The sequence below is a fragment of the Phascolarctos cinereus genome, unplaced genomic scaffold, assembly GCF_003287225.1.
Source record: "Phascolarctos cinereus isolate Bilbo 61053 unplaced genomic scaffold, phaCin_HiC Scaffold_9;HRSCAF=440, whole genome shotgun sequence".
NCBI lineage: Eukaryota > Metazoa > Chordata > Mammalia > Diprotodontia > Phascolarctidae > Phascolarctos > Phascolarctos cinereus.
Genome location: NW_027556402.1, coordinates 148,204,661 through 148,223,163, shown reverse-complemented (window position 1 = coordinate 148,223,163; position 18,503 = coordinate 148,204,661). Strand labels below are relative to the sequence as shown.

General features: G+C 36.5%; 1 protein-coding gene across 1 annotated transcript in view; it reads left to right on the top strand.

Moving 5' to 3' along the window:
• The window catches only part of CWH43 (cell wall biogenesis 43 C-terminal homolog), a 49,612-nt gene extending 32,244 nt beyond the window's left edge, over window positions 1-17,368 (top strand). The window contains 5 exon segments of the mRNA XM_078148858.1: window positions 8,337-8,393; window positions 8,395-8,445; window positions 8,447-8,465; window positions 12,903-12,964; window positions 17,212-17,368. Of these exon segments, the coding sequence (XP_078004984.1) occupies window positions 8,337-8,393; window positions 8,395-8,445; window positions 8,447-8,465; window positions 12,903-12,964; window positions 17,212-17,368 (346 nt within the window).
• The last annotated feature ends 1,135 nt before the right edge of the window (window positions 17,369-18,503 follow it).

The window sequence follows — 18,503 nt, the reverse complement described above, 5'->3', positions numbered from 1 at the left end:
GACAGAAACAGACTTTTCCCACTGACCTTCTAAGTTGTCTTTGGCATTGGTGGATTGAGGAGTCTGAAAAACCTCCACAGCTGCCCACGATTCAGTCCTCTGAGGTTCGCTGTGGCTTGCGCGCCCACACCGCGCTGTGCTGCGCTCCCAGCCTGGCGCGATACATCTGAATCATCCAGGTTGTCTTGGGCTGGAAATTTGTTTCACTCTGTCTTTTTGTGGGTTCTGCTGCTTCAGAATTTGTTTAGAGCCATTTTTTATGAGTATTTGGAGGGGTTTGGAGGAGAGCTCAAGCAAGTCACTGCTTTCACTCTGCCATTTGGCTCCGCCTAAAGTAGATAGCTTTTGAGATCCTTTCCAGATTTAGTTCCATAATCCTATGACCTCCTTCTCTTCTTTAGAGAAGTGGGAGACCATAGGTGTGGAAGGAGTGTGATTTTGCTGAATTGTTTTTGGTATTTAAATTTTTTTTAATTATAAGGGAAGCTCACTGGATCAGGGATTGGGGGCATATGAAGGAATGAATATGATTCAAAAGCAAAAGGCAGTAATAAAAAAGGGCTACCTAGGGAAGTCTGAACTGATATCTTCTTTTTCTCACAAATTTTCGTGTATTAAATACAAGCACTCAAAGTTATTTCTTTTTTTAAAAAAAGTGAGGAAGAAGGTGGAATAAGGCAGGAAATTCCCCCACAAACAATATAAAATGACTCCTCAAAATGAACTTTGAGTGGCAAGAAATAATTAAAAGTGGGGTAAAGCAATTGTTTGCCTATGACAATTTGGGGGGATGTCAGTGTGGTGGTTTGACCTGATTGAAGTGCAAATACCTCCAGGCAGATACCGCCAAATCAACAAACAACAAGCTCTGAGGACAGGTGGTGTTGGCAGCCTTAGCTTCAGACACTTTCACATCCCAGATAAGGTGGGGATCAGACAGCTGATCAGGTGAAGATTTCAGGATCCTCTGCCGGTGCTGGACCCAGGTACACTGACCTGACATGTCCCGGGCTGTGGTTGTGGATGTGAGTACACACAGGGTAAGTGTGGTTGCAGAGGTCAGGCACCCTGATGGCTGTGGGCACTTGCAAGAGAGCAGAATCCATGGTTTTAGTTCCAGGGCAGAAGTGTGAGTTGAAGCTGGTAGCTGCCAGATGCAGTCACAGAGAGCAAGAGCATTTATGGTGATAGCATTATTGGGAGCCTCACCATGGCTCAGGGGCAAAGAGGAATGCCTGAAGTCAGGCCCTGAGAGATCTCAGAAAACAACAGCACAAAACCTGAAGCCTGAGATATTATCCCCCATACCTTGAGACTAGAATCCAACTTTAACACAAAGTTAACAGACAAGAAACAAGCTGCTAAAAATAAAATAAAATAAAAAGAATGAGTTAGCAAAAGAGAAAGAACCGAATCATAGATAGTTACTATGGTGTTAGAGGAAGTCTGGGTTCAAACTTAGAAGAAGATAGTGAAGTTAAAGCAGCTACTTCTATCTAAGAGGGAAAAAAAAAGCAAAATGGTCTTAAGGCCAAAAAGAGTTTTGAAAGAGCTTAAAAGGACTTTAAAAATCAAATAAGAGAGGTTGAAGAAAAATTAGAGAAAAAATAAGAGTAATGCTAGAAAATCATGAAAAGAAAACCAAACAATTGGGAAAAGAAGTCTAAAAACTTACAAAAGCTAGAATTGAGGAAGGGAAAGTGAATAACTTCACAAGACACCAAGAAATAACAAAACAAAATCAAAAGAACAAAAAATAGAAAATAATGTGAAACATCTCATTAGGAAAACAATTGGAAAAAAACAATTTAAATACTGTGGAGCTATAGTCACGATAACACAAGATTTAGCAGCTTCTACATGAAAAGTGTGAAGGGCATGGAACAATATATTCTTTTTTTCTTTTTCTTTTTTTCCCCAATTTTATTAATTTATTGATTTATCAACAATCACTTCCATATGCTTTTGAGTTGAAAATTTTTCTCCCCCTTCCTCCCCACCACCCTCCCCAAGACGGCACACAATCTAATATAGGTTTTACAGTTACATTCCTATTAAACATATTTTCACATTAGTGAAGTTGTAAGTAAAAATTAAAACCAATAGGAGGAACCACCAGAAAGATGAAACAAAACTCAATAGAAGGTAAAAATAAGTGATAGTGATTTGGCTTCCATAGTTCTTTCTTTGGACGTGGACAGCATTTTCCATCCTGATGCCTCTTAGATGTCTTAGATCCTTGTAATGCTGAGAAGGGTTCAGTTTAACAATATTAGTCATCGCATAACATGGCTGTTATTGTGCACAACGTTCTCTTGGTTCTGCTCACTTCACTCAGCATCAGACCATATAGGTCTTTCCAGGTTTTTCTGAAGTCAGCCTGTTCATCATTTCTTATAGCACAATAGTATTCCATTACATTCATATACCACAACTTGCTCAGCCATTCCCCAATTGATGGGCATCTTCTGGAACGATATATTCTGAAGAGCAAAGGAGCTGGACTTGCAAACAAAAATAACTTACTCAACAAAGTTGTGTGTTATCCTGAATGAAAAAAAAAATGGAAATTTAATGAACTAGAAGACTTTCAGGTATTTGTGAAGAAAAGATCAGAACTTGGTTCCTCCTGTTGGTTCTAATTCTTACTTACAACATCACTAATGTGAAAATACATTTAATAAAGGGACAACTAGGTGTTGCAGTGGATAGAGCCCCAGCCTTGGAGTCAGGAGGACCTGAGTTCAAATCTGGCCTCAGATACTTGACACTTATTAGCTGTGTGACCCTGGGCAAGTCACCTAACCCCAACTGCCTAACCAAAAAAAAAAAAGAAAATATGTTTAATAGGAATGTATATGTATAGCCTATATCAGATTATGCACTGTCTTGAGGAAGGAGGTGGGGATGGAGGGAGAGAAAAATTTTAAACTCAAAAGCTTATGGAAGTGATGGTTGATAATTCAAAATAAATTAATTAATTTAAAAAAAAATCTTACCTAAAGAAAAAGAAAAAGAAAAGACCAGAACTGAATGAAATTTGTCATACTAGACTCAGGAGAAACATAAGAAGGTATTAAAGACCAATTATAAAGGACACTATAAGTCAAAATCTTTACTTCTTATATGGGAAAATGTTACCTGCAGCTCTTAAGAATGTTATCATTGGATGGTGGAGTAAAAGCAGTGGCTTGCTTGAGCTTTCCCCCAAACCCCTCCAGATACCTGTGAAAAAATTACTCTAAACAAATTCTGGAGTGGCAGAGCCCACAAAAAGACAGACTGAAACAAATTTACAGCCCAAGACAACCTGTATGGTCAATAGGAAAAGTCTATTGCACCAGGCTTGGAGAGGAGCACAGTTTAGCATGGGCCGTGAGGCAAAGATGGGGACCAGCAAACCTGGGGCAGGCGTCAGGGACTGAATCACGGGCAGCTGTGGTGGTTTCCAGACCTCTCAACCCACAAACACTAAAGACAACTCAGAAAGTCAGTGGGAAAGGTATAAAAGTCTTAACTTATAGAGAATTAAGAGGTTGAGGGGATAGGGTAAGGGAGAGACTTTTAGAAGGGTGTGCAGATCAAGAAATAGGAGGGTAAAAGGAGAGGATAAGGGAGGGATTCTTAGAACGGGTGCAGATTAAGGAGGCAATGGTTAGAAGTCAGTTAGAACTTTGAGGATGGGTAGGTTAAGAAGAGGGGAAGAGAAGGATAAACAGTAGCAAAAAAATGCACAATTAATAATTATAATTTTAAATGTGAATGGGATGAACTCACCCATAAAACAATAAAGGATAGTAAAATTTAATTGTTATTAAAATACTTTTTATACGAATCAAGTCAGATTTAAATAATTGGAGAAATATTAATTGTTCATGGGAAGGCACAACCAATATAATAAAAATGACAGTTCTTCCCAATTTATTTAGTTAATGCCATTCCAATTAAACTACTAGAAATTATTTTATTGAGCTAGAAAAAATAATAGTAAAATTAATTTGAAAGGATAGAAAACAAAAATATCAAAGGAACTAATGAAAAAATGTGAAAGAAGGAAGTTTAGCAGTACCAGATCTTAAATTATTTTATAAAGCTATAATTATTGGTACTGGTTAAGAAAAAGAAAGGTAGATCAGTGGAACAGAGTAGACATATAATACACAGTAGTAAATTATTACAGTAACCTTGTGTTTGACAAATGTAAAGATTTAAGTTTTGGGGGTAAGAATATACTTTTTGGCAAAAATTGTTGGGAAAACTGGAAAGCAGTCTGATAGAAACTGGGTATAGATCAATATCTTACACCATTTATCAAGATAAGGTCAAAATGGATACATGACCTAAATATAAGGGGAGATATCATAAGAAAACTAGAAGAACATGGACCATATTACCTATCAGACTTATGGATGGGAGAATTATGAATAAATAAAAGATAGCACAGTGAGATATAAAAATGAATAGTTTTAATTACATTAAGTTTAAAAGGTTTTATATAAATAAAACCAACGTACCCAAGATTAGAAGGACAGCAGAAAATTGGGGGAGATTTTTATAGAAAGTTTCTCAGATAAAGGTCTCATATTTCAGATATATAGAGAACATTGTCAAATTTATAAGAATATGAGTCATTTCTCAATTGATGAATGGTCAAAGGATATGAACAGGTTGTTTTTCAATGAAGAAATCAAAACTACATATAGTCATATAAAAAAATGCTGTAAATCATTGTTAACTTGAGAAACGAAAATTAAAACACTTTTGAGATATTACCTCATACTTATCAGATTGGCTAAAATGATAGAAGGGGAAAATGACAAATGTTAGAGGGGATGCGGAAAAATTGGAACATTAATACACTGTTGAACTGTGAAGTGTGAACTGATTCAACCATTTTGGAGACTAATCTGGAATTATACCCAAAGAGTTATAAAATTGTGTATACCCTCTGAACCAGCAATACCACTATTAGGTTTGTTTCCCAAGGAAAAAGGAAAAGAACCTATATGTTATAAAATATTTATAACAGCTGTCTTTGTGCTGGCAAAAAACTGGAGATTTAAGGGATGTCCATCAATTGGGGAATGGCTAAACAAGTTGTGGTATGTGACTGTGTTAGAATACTACTGTGTTGTAAGAAATGATGAGCTGGTTGATTTTAGCAAAACATGGAAAGACTTGCATGAAGTAATGAAAAGTGAAGTGAGCAGAACCAGGAGAATATTATATACAGTAACAACAAGATTGTTTGAAGAATAATTGTGAATAGCCAAGTTATTCTGAGTACTATAAATATTCAAATCAACTATAAAGGACCTATGAAGAAAGATGCTATCCTCCTCCAGAGAAAGAACTGGCAAATAGAAGTACACATAGTGTGGATTTATATATATTTATAAATCTGTGTCCAACAGTGGCCTTCTCTAATGCACGGTGGGGAAGGAGGGAGGGAGACAGTTTAGAACTTAAAATATAACAAAAAAAATTAAATTAATTTAATCCCCCCCAATTAGTTTAAACAACAACAACAACAACATAACAATAACAAAAAAATACTATATGAGTATTTTAAGGCTTCACTAACAATTTTTCATCGTTAAGGTTTTGAGGAGAATCTCTTTAAGCTGTCTCTCTTTTTTCATCCTCTTTTCTTTGTTTTGTTCCCTTATTCTACCTCCATTCTTTGGTAAGCTCCTGGGGAGCTTTGACTTGTAGAAGAGGGGAAAAAAGGATCCTCATCCTCCTTTGACATTGTGATTATGGAAGCATTTCTTTTTTTCCAAGTATTTAACACATGAAATTTATTGCTAGTCACAAGACAATTATCCAGTGGGATGCATTTTAAAATCATGTTACAGGGGAAATCATCTATCTTATCTCCTTTGGCATCTTATTAATCACATCCAATGACATCTAAAACCCAGTATAAGGTTATCTAGTATGGAGTAATTTTTAAAATTAATTTGTTTATTTTTAGTTTTCAACATTCACTTCCCTAAGATTTTAAGTCCCGAATTTTCTCCCCATCTCTCCCCTCTCTCTACCCCAAGATGGTGTGTAAGTTGATATAGGTTCTACATATATGTTCATAATAAAACTATTTTCATGGCACTCATTGTAAAAAAGAACTAGAAGGGGCAGCTAGGTGGCACAGTGAATAGAGCTCTGGTCTTAGAGTCAGGAGGACTTGAGTTCAAATCCAGCATCAGATACTTAACACTTACTAGCTGTGTGACCCTGAGCAAGTCATTTAACCCCGATCGCCTCACCAAAAAGCAACAACAACAACAAAAAAAGAACTAGAACCATGGGAAAGAAGAAAGAAACAAAAAAAGGGGGGGGGGAAAGAGAGAACAAATAACATGCTTCAATCTGCATTCAGACTCCATAGTTCTTTTTCTGGATGTGGACAGCATTTTCCATCATGAGTCTTTTGGAGTTGTCTTATATCCTTGCATTGCTAAGAAGAGATAAGTTTATCAAAATTGGCCATCGCACAATGTAGCTGTTACTGTGTACAATAGTCTCCTGGTTCTGCTCACTTCACTCAGCATCTGTTCATATATGTCTTTCCAGATTTTTCTGAAGTCTGCCTGCTTATCATTTCTTATAGCACAGTAGTATTCCATCACAATCATATACCACAACTTGTTCAGCCATTCCCCAACTGATGGGAATCCCCTCAATTTCCAATTCTTTGCCACCACAAAAAGAGCTGCTATACATATTTTTGTACATGTGGGTTATGGGAGTATTTCTGTGTTGATTTGGGAGTGGGGAGGAAACTTCAGAGTTTATTTGTTTTTTCAAACAAACAGGAGACTACCTTCTTTCCTGGTTCTGCTAACTTGGGATCTTGGCTGCAGAAATCATATACTGGAGTAGAAGAGAAAGAAGGGAAGCAAAAATTTTCATTAGATAACTCAGAAATAGCAAAATCTATAAAATCTGCCTGTAAGTAGTCTGTCCAAGTTAGTGCATAGATAATGTAGCAAGTTAAGTGCTTAGGAAGACATTAACTTTTCCAGGCTGAGCAGGTATTGGGAGGGGGAGGGGGGGTTGTGCAGGATTGTTTTTATATAAATACTTTGTAATGACATGTTTTTGTTTCTTTGTGGCCACACTTGATAAAGGTCTTTGTTCTGTATAAATATTTAAAGATTTCATCTTTAGGCCACTGTTACATACAAATATAAAATCACATTAGGAATGAATAATGAAATTCTACATTAGCTGCTTCAACAAGAGCTTAATTGTAGCCCTTTTGCACAAAGGATTACTTAATATAGAATAGGAAATTGTAATTTTTTTAGGCAAATAATTTTACTAAACATCATTATAGCAGTTGGTTTTATATTACCTAATTAATTTAGATCAGCAGTTCATCATCATTGTATATAAAAGATACATCTGAGCATGCTTTTTGAATTACTTTACTATTTCAAGTTTATCTGTAATAAAAATATAGAAAGCTATCAAAAGGTTATTTTTCAGTGTTTTGGTCTCCAGACTCACTCTCCTAGGATGAGGCCTGCCATATCACCTTTGGGGATTCTAGAGGCCGTGGGATGTCTTTAATACTATTGGATCAAGCCCAGTTCTGGTGCATTTCCCTCACTGTTACCTATGAGTAATTAACTTCCCAGTTCCATTTAACCAACTAACATCAATTAGCTTTTACGAAAGGCTATTTACCAGACAGATGTAGCAAGAATAGAAGTTACAAATATTTTCCCCAATACCTGGGGCAATATCTCTCTTATAATAGCTTAGTTCTTTGGGAGAGTGAGCTCAGACATGTTGAGTGTGACAAACAGAAAAAAAAAGCAGTTTGGCTGAATCATAGAGGGGAGTCATATATCATACCATTGAGAAGGTAAATTGGGGCCAAGTTGGGTAGGATTTAAAAGCTAAATACTAGTGCTTATATTTGACTCTAGAGACGATTGGAAGCCTTTGGAGTTCAATCTACACTATAGAAAAATTACTCAGATACTTAATGAAAGCCATATTGGAGAGAGAGAGAGAGAGAGAGAGAGAGAGAGAGAGAGAGAGAGAGAGAGAGAGAGAGAGAGAGAGAGACTTGAGGCAGACAGTTTAAGAGACCATTGCAGTGGTACAGATGAGAGGTGATGAGGGTCTGATCTAGGGTGGTGGTCCTGTGAGTGGAGACAAGGAGACAGATGTGAGGAGAGAAGTTGTAGATACAGAAATGATAAGATTAGGTAACTGATTGAATTTGTGAGGTGACAAACATTTCTCTCTCTCTGTTTCTCTCTGTCTCTCTCTCTTTCTCCCTCTTCCCGCCCCTCACCTCTGCTCTCTGCATTTTTCAGGAATGACTTGGACAGCAAGCCCCAGGCACTTGCTATTTCAAGTTTGCTGAAGTCTAGTTATTTGGGGCTATATCACTTCACTGGCCCCTGGCTCCAGAGGCTATCCACATTCAGCATGGCAATGTGCAAGTAGCACTCCCTGTGATTTATTAAGTGGAAAGTTTCTTTTCCATGTTAAAAATGTGCTATCAGTTTAGATTTGAATTCAGGATTCTTTCTAACACAAACTGACATAGGACCCAGTCCTATAAATAATCCTACTCTTTTTATACCACATAATGACCTTGATATAGGCATTTTAACCCATGATTCTCAATTCCATATGTTTGTATTCAATATATAGTCACATATTCTTTTCTATCCCTTTCACTGCTTAAAAAAAATGGAAAGAAAGGAAGACAGTCGAAGCTAATGAACTCACAGAGATAAAATTGGAATTGACAACACAAGTGGTTCCTTCTCTCTGGCTAATCAGATTACATAGTTAAAGCACTTTGTGAACTTTAAGGTGCTCCTTAAATGCTAGCTATTCTTATTATTTACTCGTGTAATTTCCCCATTCATCTTGTCTCTGCACCCTGAGAGCTGCTTCAGGCCAAAGGAATGGCCTTCTCTAAGTCTTGGCTTTCCTCCAATGGACCAACAGAGGGCAGTATAGTGGCTGACATGAAAAGCCGCTGTTGGCACATTCTTGAGAAGGTCATGGTTATGGTAGCCTAGGCACCTCATTCCCAGAGAGTACTTGTATTTTTTTCTTCTCTAGAGAAGGTCTCTTGCAAAAGCAAGAGGGAGTGCAAGTGAAATAGTGCTTTAAATATGCAATCTTGTTTAGTCTTCACAACAACCCTCTGAGTTAGGTGGTATCATTATCCCCATTTTACAGATAAGCAAACAGGTTTTGAAAGGTTAAGGGACTTGCTAGGGTTACACAGCTGATAAGTGTCTAGGGCACGATTTGAATTCAAGTCTCTTTGCCTCTAGTTCCAGTGCTCTGTCCACCGTCACCTTTGTACATACCCAGATTTCCTTAAGATAGCAACAAAAACTCCAAACAATACTCCATCTGTCTCCTTATCTCAATCTTGTATAAAAAAACAAAGCAGTAGGAAAACACGAAACATCCATATATTAATACCATTAATTTACACTGCTTTGGGAAAGACAGCAAAATAAGGACCTCCTGTTTCAGCTTTTGCAAAAGTTTAATAATATAACTTATTGGAGCCATATGAGGCATGTCTATTTCCAGGCCTCTCCTGTTCTTCTCCTCAAAAGCAAACACACACACACACACACACACACACACACACAACACAAACATACATGTACACACACACATACTCCTACAGGGATAATTAATAGTAGCTCTTTAAATAGGATCTGGGAAAGCTATATCTCACAGTCTACTTCTGGCCCTTGACTCATTGGGCCTGTAGGGAAAATACTAAGATGTAATACCCATAACCAATGCTTAACTGGTTGCCTGGCAATAGTAGATGCTTAATAATACTTTGTTAATACTTGTTAATACTTTGACTGATTGCTCCATCAATGAACAAATGTATATACTGCTGCTGTGAATATAGTACCAGATACTGAAGGGATCCAAAGAGGCCCACAGTGTCCTTGCTCCCCAAGTATTTACTATTTGGCTGGGGAGAGAACACTTAAAACACAAAGAAAGGTAACTAATGTAATGGGAACTTCTTTTGTGTATGCCCAGATCTCTTAACACCCACGTACCCTGCAAAGGATTTGGAGTCAGATGACCTGGGTTTGAGTTCCTTCTCTTATACTTGTGAGTTGTGTGATAATGGAGTTTAAGTTTAATTTAGGGCCTCCATTTCCTTTTCTGAAAATGGGGATGATATTACTACCTACCAGATAAAGTTGTTATTTGTTGTTTGAAAGCTCTAAAACTTAAAAAAAAATTCTACTATTATAATTAAATGGATAGTAGGATAGGCAGAGAAAAAGACATTCTGGACAAGAAGAGTGATCTAGGTAGCCATTCAGCCACTTGGCATTTATCAAGTACCTGCTATGTGCCAGGCACTGTGCTAAGCACTGGGGATGCAAAGAAAGGCAAAAATCAATTCCTGCCCTCAAGGAGCTCACAATCTAATGGGGATGAATTGGAGATGATCCCAGAGGGAAGGCACTGAGATTAAAAAGGACTGGAAAAGGCTTCTTGCAGAAGATAGGACTTGAGACTTAAAAACAGTCAGGGAAGTGAAAAGGCAGAGATGAGGAGGGGGAGAATTCCAGGTATGGAGGACAGCCAGTGAAAATGGTGAGAGTAAGGTACTGGCGTGCATAGTGCAAGCAAAGCCAAGGAGAACTGTGTAATTGGATTTCAGAGGGGAGTAAGATAGAAGACTGGAAAGGTAGAAAGGAGCCAGGTTTTTAAAGACTATAAAAGCCAAGCAGTGGATTTTATATTTACTCTTGGAGGTAATATGGAAACAGTGGAATTTATTGAATAGAGAGCTGATAGACTGCACTTTAGAAATATCATTTTGACAGTTGAGTGGAGGATGGAGTGGAGTGGAGAGAGATGAGGTAGGGAGACCAACCAGCAGGCTATTGTAAAAAGTCTAAGCATGAGATGATAGCCTGCACCAGAGTGGTGACAGCATCCAGGGAGAGAACTGGTTGTATGCAAGACATGTTATAAAGGTAAAATTGACAGTACTTGACATCTCTTGGATATGAGGGGTGAGTGAGTGTGAGGAATTGAGGATGACACCTAAGTTTTGAGCCTGCATGACTGGAAGAATAGTGCTAACCTTGATAGTAATAGGAAAGACAAGATGGGGGAAGCAGGGAGGTAGGAGTACACAGGTTATATTTAGGCAATAGTAAGTAGACCAGTCTGACTGAAGCAGAGAGTTTTAGTAGGGAAGTAGTGGGTGATAGAGTTAGAATTGGAAAAATAGGTTAGGCAAATTGGGAAGGGCCTTGAATGTCAGGCTAAGAGGTTTATCTTTTAAATAACAGGGAAGAATTGTGACAAAATGAAAATGGCATTTGGGGGAGATTAGTTCTGAACTCTAGACTGGAGACAGAGACAAAGAGGAAACAGACCACACTGGGAGCTCTGAAGATAGTCACAGAATATCAGATACAAAGGGACCTTGGAGATTGTCCAGTCTAACCTACTAATTTCTTGGTGTGGAAATTAAAGTCCAGAGAGGAGAAGTGACCTCCAGGCATCAGATCATAAGGTTCTAGATTAGGGGTTGGGGGTGGGGTGAGAGAAATGCAGAAAACAAAAAGATGATTGAAAAAGGAAAGAATCATAGGAATTACCAATGGATGCAGATGGCAAAGGAGAGGAAAAATTCTTAACTTAAAAAGCATATGAGTTGAATTTTTTAATTCTCCAAAAGAAGAAAAAAACCCACACAAATGAACAAAAACTAAATTAGGTGAACTCTAAAGTTCTCTTCTATTTCTGTGATTCTATTGACTCTTCATTGACTTGGGGCTAGCCTTACTTTAAGAAAATTAATATTACATTTTTGTGATCCTTTCATTCATTTCTCAGACTCACAATGCACAGAAGACACATTGAGCATATAAGGTAAAGCCTAAAGGGACAGGAGACAAAAGGAAGAAAAGACATTTGGCAGACCCAAAGGACAAATGCATCAGGAATAATGGGGATGGCATTGTGTAGAAACTAGTCCATTGGTTGGTTCAAGTGTGCTGTGCTTGCGTGAATGTGTGGAAGAGAGAAGGAGGGATGGGTTATCTAAAAGAACTTGATTTATATTTACTCCTTCCGTTGACCCCTACCATGACCATCTGAAGCTCAGATCTTTAGAACTGACAACTCCTTACCCCATTGTTTTTTTTTTGTTAAGAAACTGAGTGATGCAGAGAAGAATTTTGGTCATAAAAATAAAACCTCAGTGAACAGGTTTATATGATGATTATCTTTTTATGAGACAAGGGTTTAAGTTCTAAGATCTTAAAATTTAACAGTATCTCTTAAAGCCTAATAAAATGGGACAATGCAGTTATGATCATTAGGTTTATTATACCTAATATAGACAAGCAAATTATTAATGTTTTGAAAACTGCCTTTCAATACAAATAGGAGCACTGAGAATTTTTATAAATGATGTTTAAAAAGTATTTCTAGTTTTGAGTTTCAATAGGAGAGCCTTTTTAGTAAAAATATTTTAGAACCCAATTCAGCCATGGTCTTCATGGACAAGCTAAAGTCAGGCACATTTATGTTTATAGAAACAATATTTTTGAAAAAGATGTTGATTAGAATAACCATGCTTTCAGGGTTTCCCTAAGACCCTATGAAGAAAATATGCTTTTCTTTTGCTTCCCCAGTGAGACATAACCCTGGTCTCAGGCTTTCCAAATTTAGCAAAGGCTTAATATTGTCCTTGAAGTGTGAATATTTATGACTTTGTTCTTATTCAAGCAGTTCACTGCTAACTTAGGACCTTAGACATTTTTCCTTTCTTTTGCTTAAGATAAAACCATTTTTCCCATCTCTCTTTCCTCCCCCCTCCCTGAACCTGGCCACCTGCTGTTGATTAGGACATTGACAGCACAGATACTGACAGATGGTATGAGTGGATCATATATTGTGGGCTAATAAGGTGAGTACAGAAGTGGGAACGGTTTTCAATCTATTCCCACCATAACCTTTTGAGATGTAAATAAGCCCTCTCGTCTCCCCTAGAAAGAAGGGCTTTGTTGAATCCCTTCCTTCATTTTTCTGACTTTAGAAAGCATCAATCTGGCAGGTGATGCTAAGATTTTTCATGCACATCATGATTTATTTAAGGGCAATGAGGATGCCAAGAATGGGATTGAGCTACTGAGCCAAGTGGCATTGCCTTAATGGGTTTTCCTCCTGGAGGGAGAGCTCTCTGTAGTCTGCAGGGCCTTCCTGTATATCATAGGATCACAGAATCATGAGATTCTGTGTGATTACAGGGACCTTAGAAATCCTCTAGTACAATCCTCATTTTATTTATGATGAAATCAAGGCCCATAGAGGTGAAATCAGTTACCAAAAGTCACACAGGTAGAAAGCAGCAGATCTGGGATTAAAATCCAAGCCTTATAACTAGAATTCCACCTTTCTTTCTATCATATCATGCTTCTGCCCATAACAAGAAGGCTTGTTTGGGTTTATGTGACCTGGATCTTCCCTTCTCCCTTCCAAACTTGGGAACCATGACCTTGAGCAAATGATTGTCACTATTAAGGCCATAGTTGCTTTGCATGGATAATAGGAAATAATAATAACTGATAGTGAGAAGAGTAGAAGGAACAAATATTTATTTAATGACTACTATATGCTAGGTACTATGCTAAGCATTTTGGAAATATCATCTCATTGTTCCCCACAACCCTGGGAGGTAGGTGCTATTATGATCCCCATTTTGTAGTTGAGGAAACTGAGGTAGATAGAGGTTAAGTGATTTGCCCAAGATGACACAGCGAGGCACTATCTGAGACTAGATTTAAACTCAGGTCATCTTGACTCCAGGCCCACCCATTCTATTCAGTGTACCTTCTAGTTGAGGGCAGTACTAAATCATATTTTAATGGTCCTTCCATTTCCAAGATCTATGATTTTGAAAAAATTGGTTGACTTGTAAGAATGACATTTGAGTATATACAGTTATGACGTAATGAGGAATTCCTTTGCTTGTAGGGACACCTCATAATCCATCATTGGTTCCAATCTGGCTTGCAACAGACTTTTAGAATTGTGTTTCCCTCAATCCTGAACTCACTAATTCAGTTTCAAAGCTAACTGTGGAATTCATCTCTGTAATAGGGAAGAATTAATCCTCAAAGAGAAGTTGTCAAAGGTTATAAATGTGCAGGTTTTTTGTTTGTTTAGATGAGGAACAAATGATCTTTAAAGTCCCTCCTACTACCAAGCTTATAAATCTAAGGTTTGCATGAACTTTTGATGATAAGGTAGTTTAAAGCTTCACGACCAATCAGTCAGTCAATAGACATTTATTGAACACCAACTTTATGCCAGGCACTGTGCTAAGCCCTGGGGATACAAAGAAAGGCAAAAGACAGTCTTTTTTAAAAAGATTATTTGGTCCTCATCTAAACAAACAAAAAAACCTGCTCATTTATAACCTTTGACAACTTCTCTTTGAATTCTCTCTGTTAATTATCTCCAATTTATCCTATATATCTTGTTTGCACATAGCTGTTTTCATATAGTCTCTCTCGTTAGAGTATAAGCACAGTGCCCAGCACATAGTAGGTGTTCAATAAATGTCTATTGACTGGCTGATTGGTTTTGAAGCTTTAAAACAGCTTATCATCAAAAGTTCATATAAACCCTAGACTGGCTCTGGGGATTTATCCATATGTTCTCTACTTTGTGATCCCAATCCAGATGATCCGATAGTACCAGATATTGCACCAATCTGTAACTCAGGCAAGGAAAAATACAACAGACATTTAAGAGAATGGACTCAGAAATATGCAGTGTAAATTTGAAGATTTTTTTCACATACAGCAAATATAAATTCTAGGTTGTTGCAATATTAGAAGTAAGTAGAATGCTATTTACTGTGTCAGTGTCTCCTGAAGCCATTTGAATTTTACCTATTTTAAGTCCCTGGAGTAAGAAAACACAATCTTCCAAAAATAAGCTTAGGATTGGGATGAGAGTATTTATCTTTTTGTATACTTTGTACAAGATGTACATTATGGTTTTTAAAGATATTTGGACATCTGCATCTCTAGCCTAAGGTGCAATTGTAAAGCAACCAATTTTGGTTTTTTTGCTGAGACTAGATTTTTTAAATGAGATACTAAATGTGCATTTTTCTTAAGTTATCAGTTTCATAAATCTGTGTTCAGATTTCATTTTTTATTAGCTCACTTTACCTAATGAGGGCTTTGGTACCTTACCATATATTAGGTGGTCTAGACATGTGTCAAAACCTTGTTACATTTATAATTTGTATTTTTCTGCTGAATGGAATAAATGTATTATCAGGTAAATCAACTCATTAGTTGATTTACTCCCAGCGTATAGTGTTGACAAAATACAGCTGCTAGTAATGAAATGGATAAACTCCCTCCATCTCTTACTTAGATTATTCAGTAGACTGGAGGCAGATTTCTTAAAACCTAAAATGATTTTTTGTCTGTAATTCCTGGTATGCCATAATGGAGAAACTACTTGTTTTGATTTTGTCGTATACTTGACTTAATTTTATTATAACATGAACTAATTGTACTACTAAGTAGGAAGTTATGTAACTTTTAATTTGGTTGCTATTAAATTTTTTTTGGTGCAGACAACATAATATTCTCATTAATCTTTTATAGATCTTATGGAACTTTTTTATATAAATAAAATGCTTTTTTCTGCTTAAAAAATGTGCAGGGTGAATTACATAGGAATATTCTAATTATGTCACTTCACAAGAGGAGGATCCGAATAACAACTAATTAATAGTTAAGGACTAGTGGAAAAGCTACCAAGTTATAACTAGGTTTTTATCTCTTTAAATTTTGCTACATAAATGAATCTTTTTTTTAAAAAAAGAAAGCATTTATTTAATAGCCGTATGTCTACTTTCTTCATTTGACTAGGAATGCAAAAAAAGAATTCCAGATTTTTTTTTGGCTTCTCATTGTTATTTTCCAATGCATGACTTTGATGTTTTTGTCACCATTTTATAGTTTACAGTTTTCACCTCAGAACTGAAGAGGCTGATTATTTACTTTGCCTGTGAATAGAGTATGCATGTATATCAGCTGAAGAACGATTATGGCTTCATGAGCTGAACAACTAAACTTCAGTAATGGATGTATCCAACAGACAAAGATTATCATAATTTCTCACTCAGTTGTCTTCTTATGTATTAAACTCTTTATTAAGACATAATTCTTTTCAGATGTGCTTTGGTTTTTACTTACAAAGAGGATCGTAGGATTTAGACTTGGAAGGAACTTAGAAAATTCACTCTGCTGAAGTACTAGCAAAAACCAGATATGATTCTATGTCTACTACAATGGCATTGGGTGCCATTAATACCCTTTTGGACCAACTCACTTCTGTTTATTAGCATGTGGACAGTTTTTAGCTGTGGTCACCCAAAAATATCATTCCCCTTCTAAAGATAGTGTTACAGAGATTCAAATGATTGGAGCCTTTGAGGAAGCAGATCCTTTCAAGACTATCTATTCTGTAGTGCCTTATACCACAGAAAAAAATTAAATAAATCAACCAATTTCATGGTAAGAGGATGATATTTGGAGGGGAAAATACAACATTGGACTTTTCAAACATCTAAAACCTTTGATATAGAGTTGAAAATATATACATGAGATTTATATTTCCATTTTTTTAACTGGACCTGTGATTTAATTGATATATTGAGTTCCATGGGAAGGAAACTACCTCTACAAATGTAAATCAGTTCCTGCTCTGCAACATATAGTCTTCAAGAGTTCTAAGGGCACTGAATTTTACTCAGTGTTGTGAATCTGAAGAATTCCTGTTTTGTACCAGAAATATAATTGTGTGGGAGGTAATTTGTCTATGCTACATATAATTACAGTACTAAAAATGAATTAAAATAAATAAGGAAAGGAGGCCTGCCAGATATATTAGTTTATTAAATCTGTGTGCATGGTACTTATTCATCTTTATCACAAAAGAGAATATTTTGATAAATACCACAAGTGATAAATTAGACCAGTTGTGGTTGAGATATTCAGTGATTGAAGAATTAGAAACATGAAACAATAACATAGACAGTGTTGATCAAAATTAGATGCCAGTTATTTGTAATCTGGCAAAATATTTAGTAGATCTCTAAAATATTTATGCTTCTTTCTACTCTAGGTCGGGTTATGCACACATCTCTCATGCTGACCTGAGTGACTTTGAGCTTCAGGTGGTGAAATTCAGGATTCCTGGTGATCCTAGCAATTATATGCACCACCAAAAAATAATTACTGACCCTAGCAAAGTTTATAAAAGAATTAATGTTTTAAATTAACTTAAATTTTTATTAATTAACTTATTTTTAGTTTTCAACAATCACTTCCATAAGCTTTTGAGTTTTAAATTTTTCTCCCCCTTCTTACCTCTCTCCCTCCCCAAGATGGCATGCAATCTGATATAGGCTCTACATATATATTCCTATTAAGCATATTTTCACATTAGTCATGTTGTAAGGAAGAATTAGAACCAATAGGACGAACTACAAGAAAGAGGAAACAAAACAAAACAGAAGGAAAAAAAAGAGCAAATAGTATGCTTTGATTTTCATTCAAACTCCATAGTTCTTTCTTTAGATGTGGATAGCATTTTCTATCATGACACTTTTGAAGATGTTTTAAATCTTTGCATTGTTGAGAAGAGCTAAGTCTTTCAAAGTTAGTTATTGCACAATGTGGCTGTTACTGTGTACAGTGTTCTCCTGGTTCTGCTCACTTCACTCAGCGTCATCCCATATAAGTCTTTCCAGGTTTTTCTGAAGTCTGCCTGCTCATCATTTCTTATAGCACAATCGTATGCCATTACATTCATATACTACAACTTGTTCAGCCATTCTCCAATTGATGGGCATCCCCTCAATCCCCAGTTCTTTGCCATCACAAAAAGAGCTGCTATAAATATTTTTTTAACATGTGGGTCCTTTTCCCATTTTTAAGATCTTTTTGGGAGACAGCCCTAGAAGTGCTATTGCTGGGTCAAAGGGTATGCACATTTTTATAGCCCTTTGGGCATACTTCCAAATTGCTCTTCAGAATGGCTGGATCATTTTACAACTCCACCAACAGTACATTCATGTTCCAATTTTCCCACATCTTCTCCGACATATATCATTGTCCTGTTTTGTCATGTTGGCCAATCTGATAGGTGTGACGTGGTACCTCAGAGTTGCTTTGATTTGCATTTCTCTAATCAATAGTGATTTAGGGCATTTTTTTCATATGACTATAGATAGCTTTAAAATCTTTATCTGAAAACTGCTCGTTCATATCTTTTGACCATTTAAGAGAATTCATTTTAACACCAAGTGAATATTTTCTATGGTATAATGTGGCCTAAGATACTTTGAATTCAATTAAACAAGCATTTATTAAATACCTTCTATGTGACATTCACTGTGTTGAGCATTGAAGATA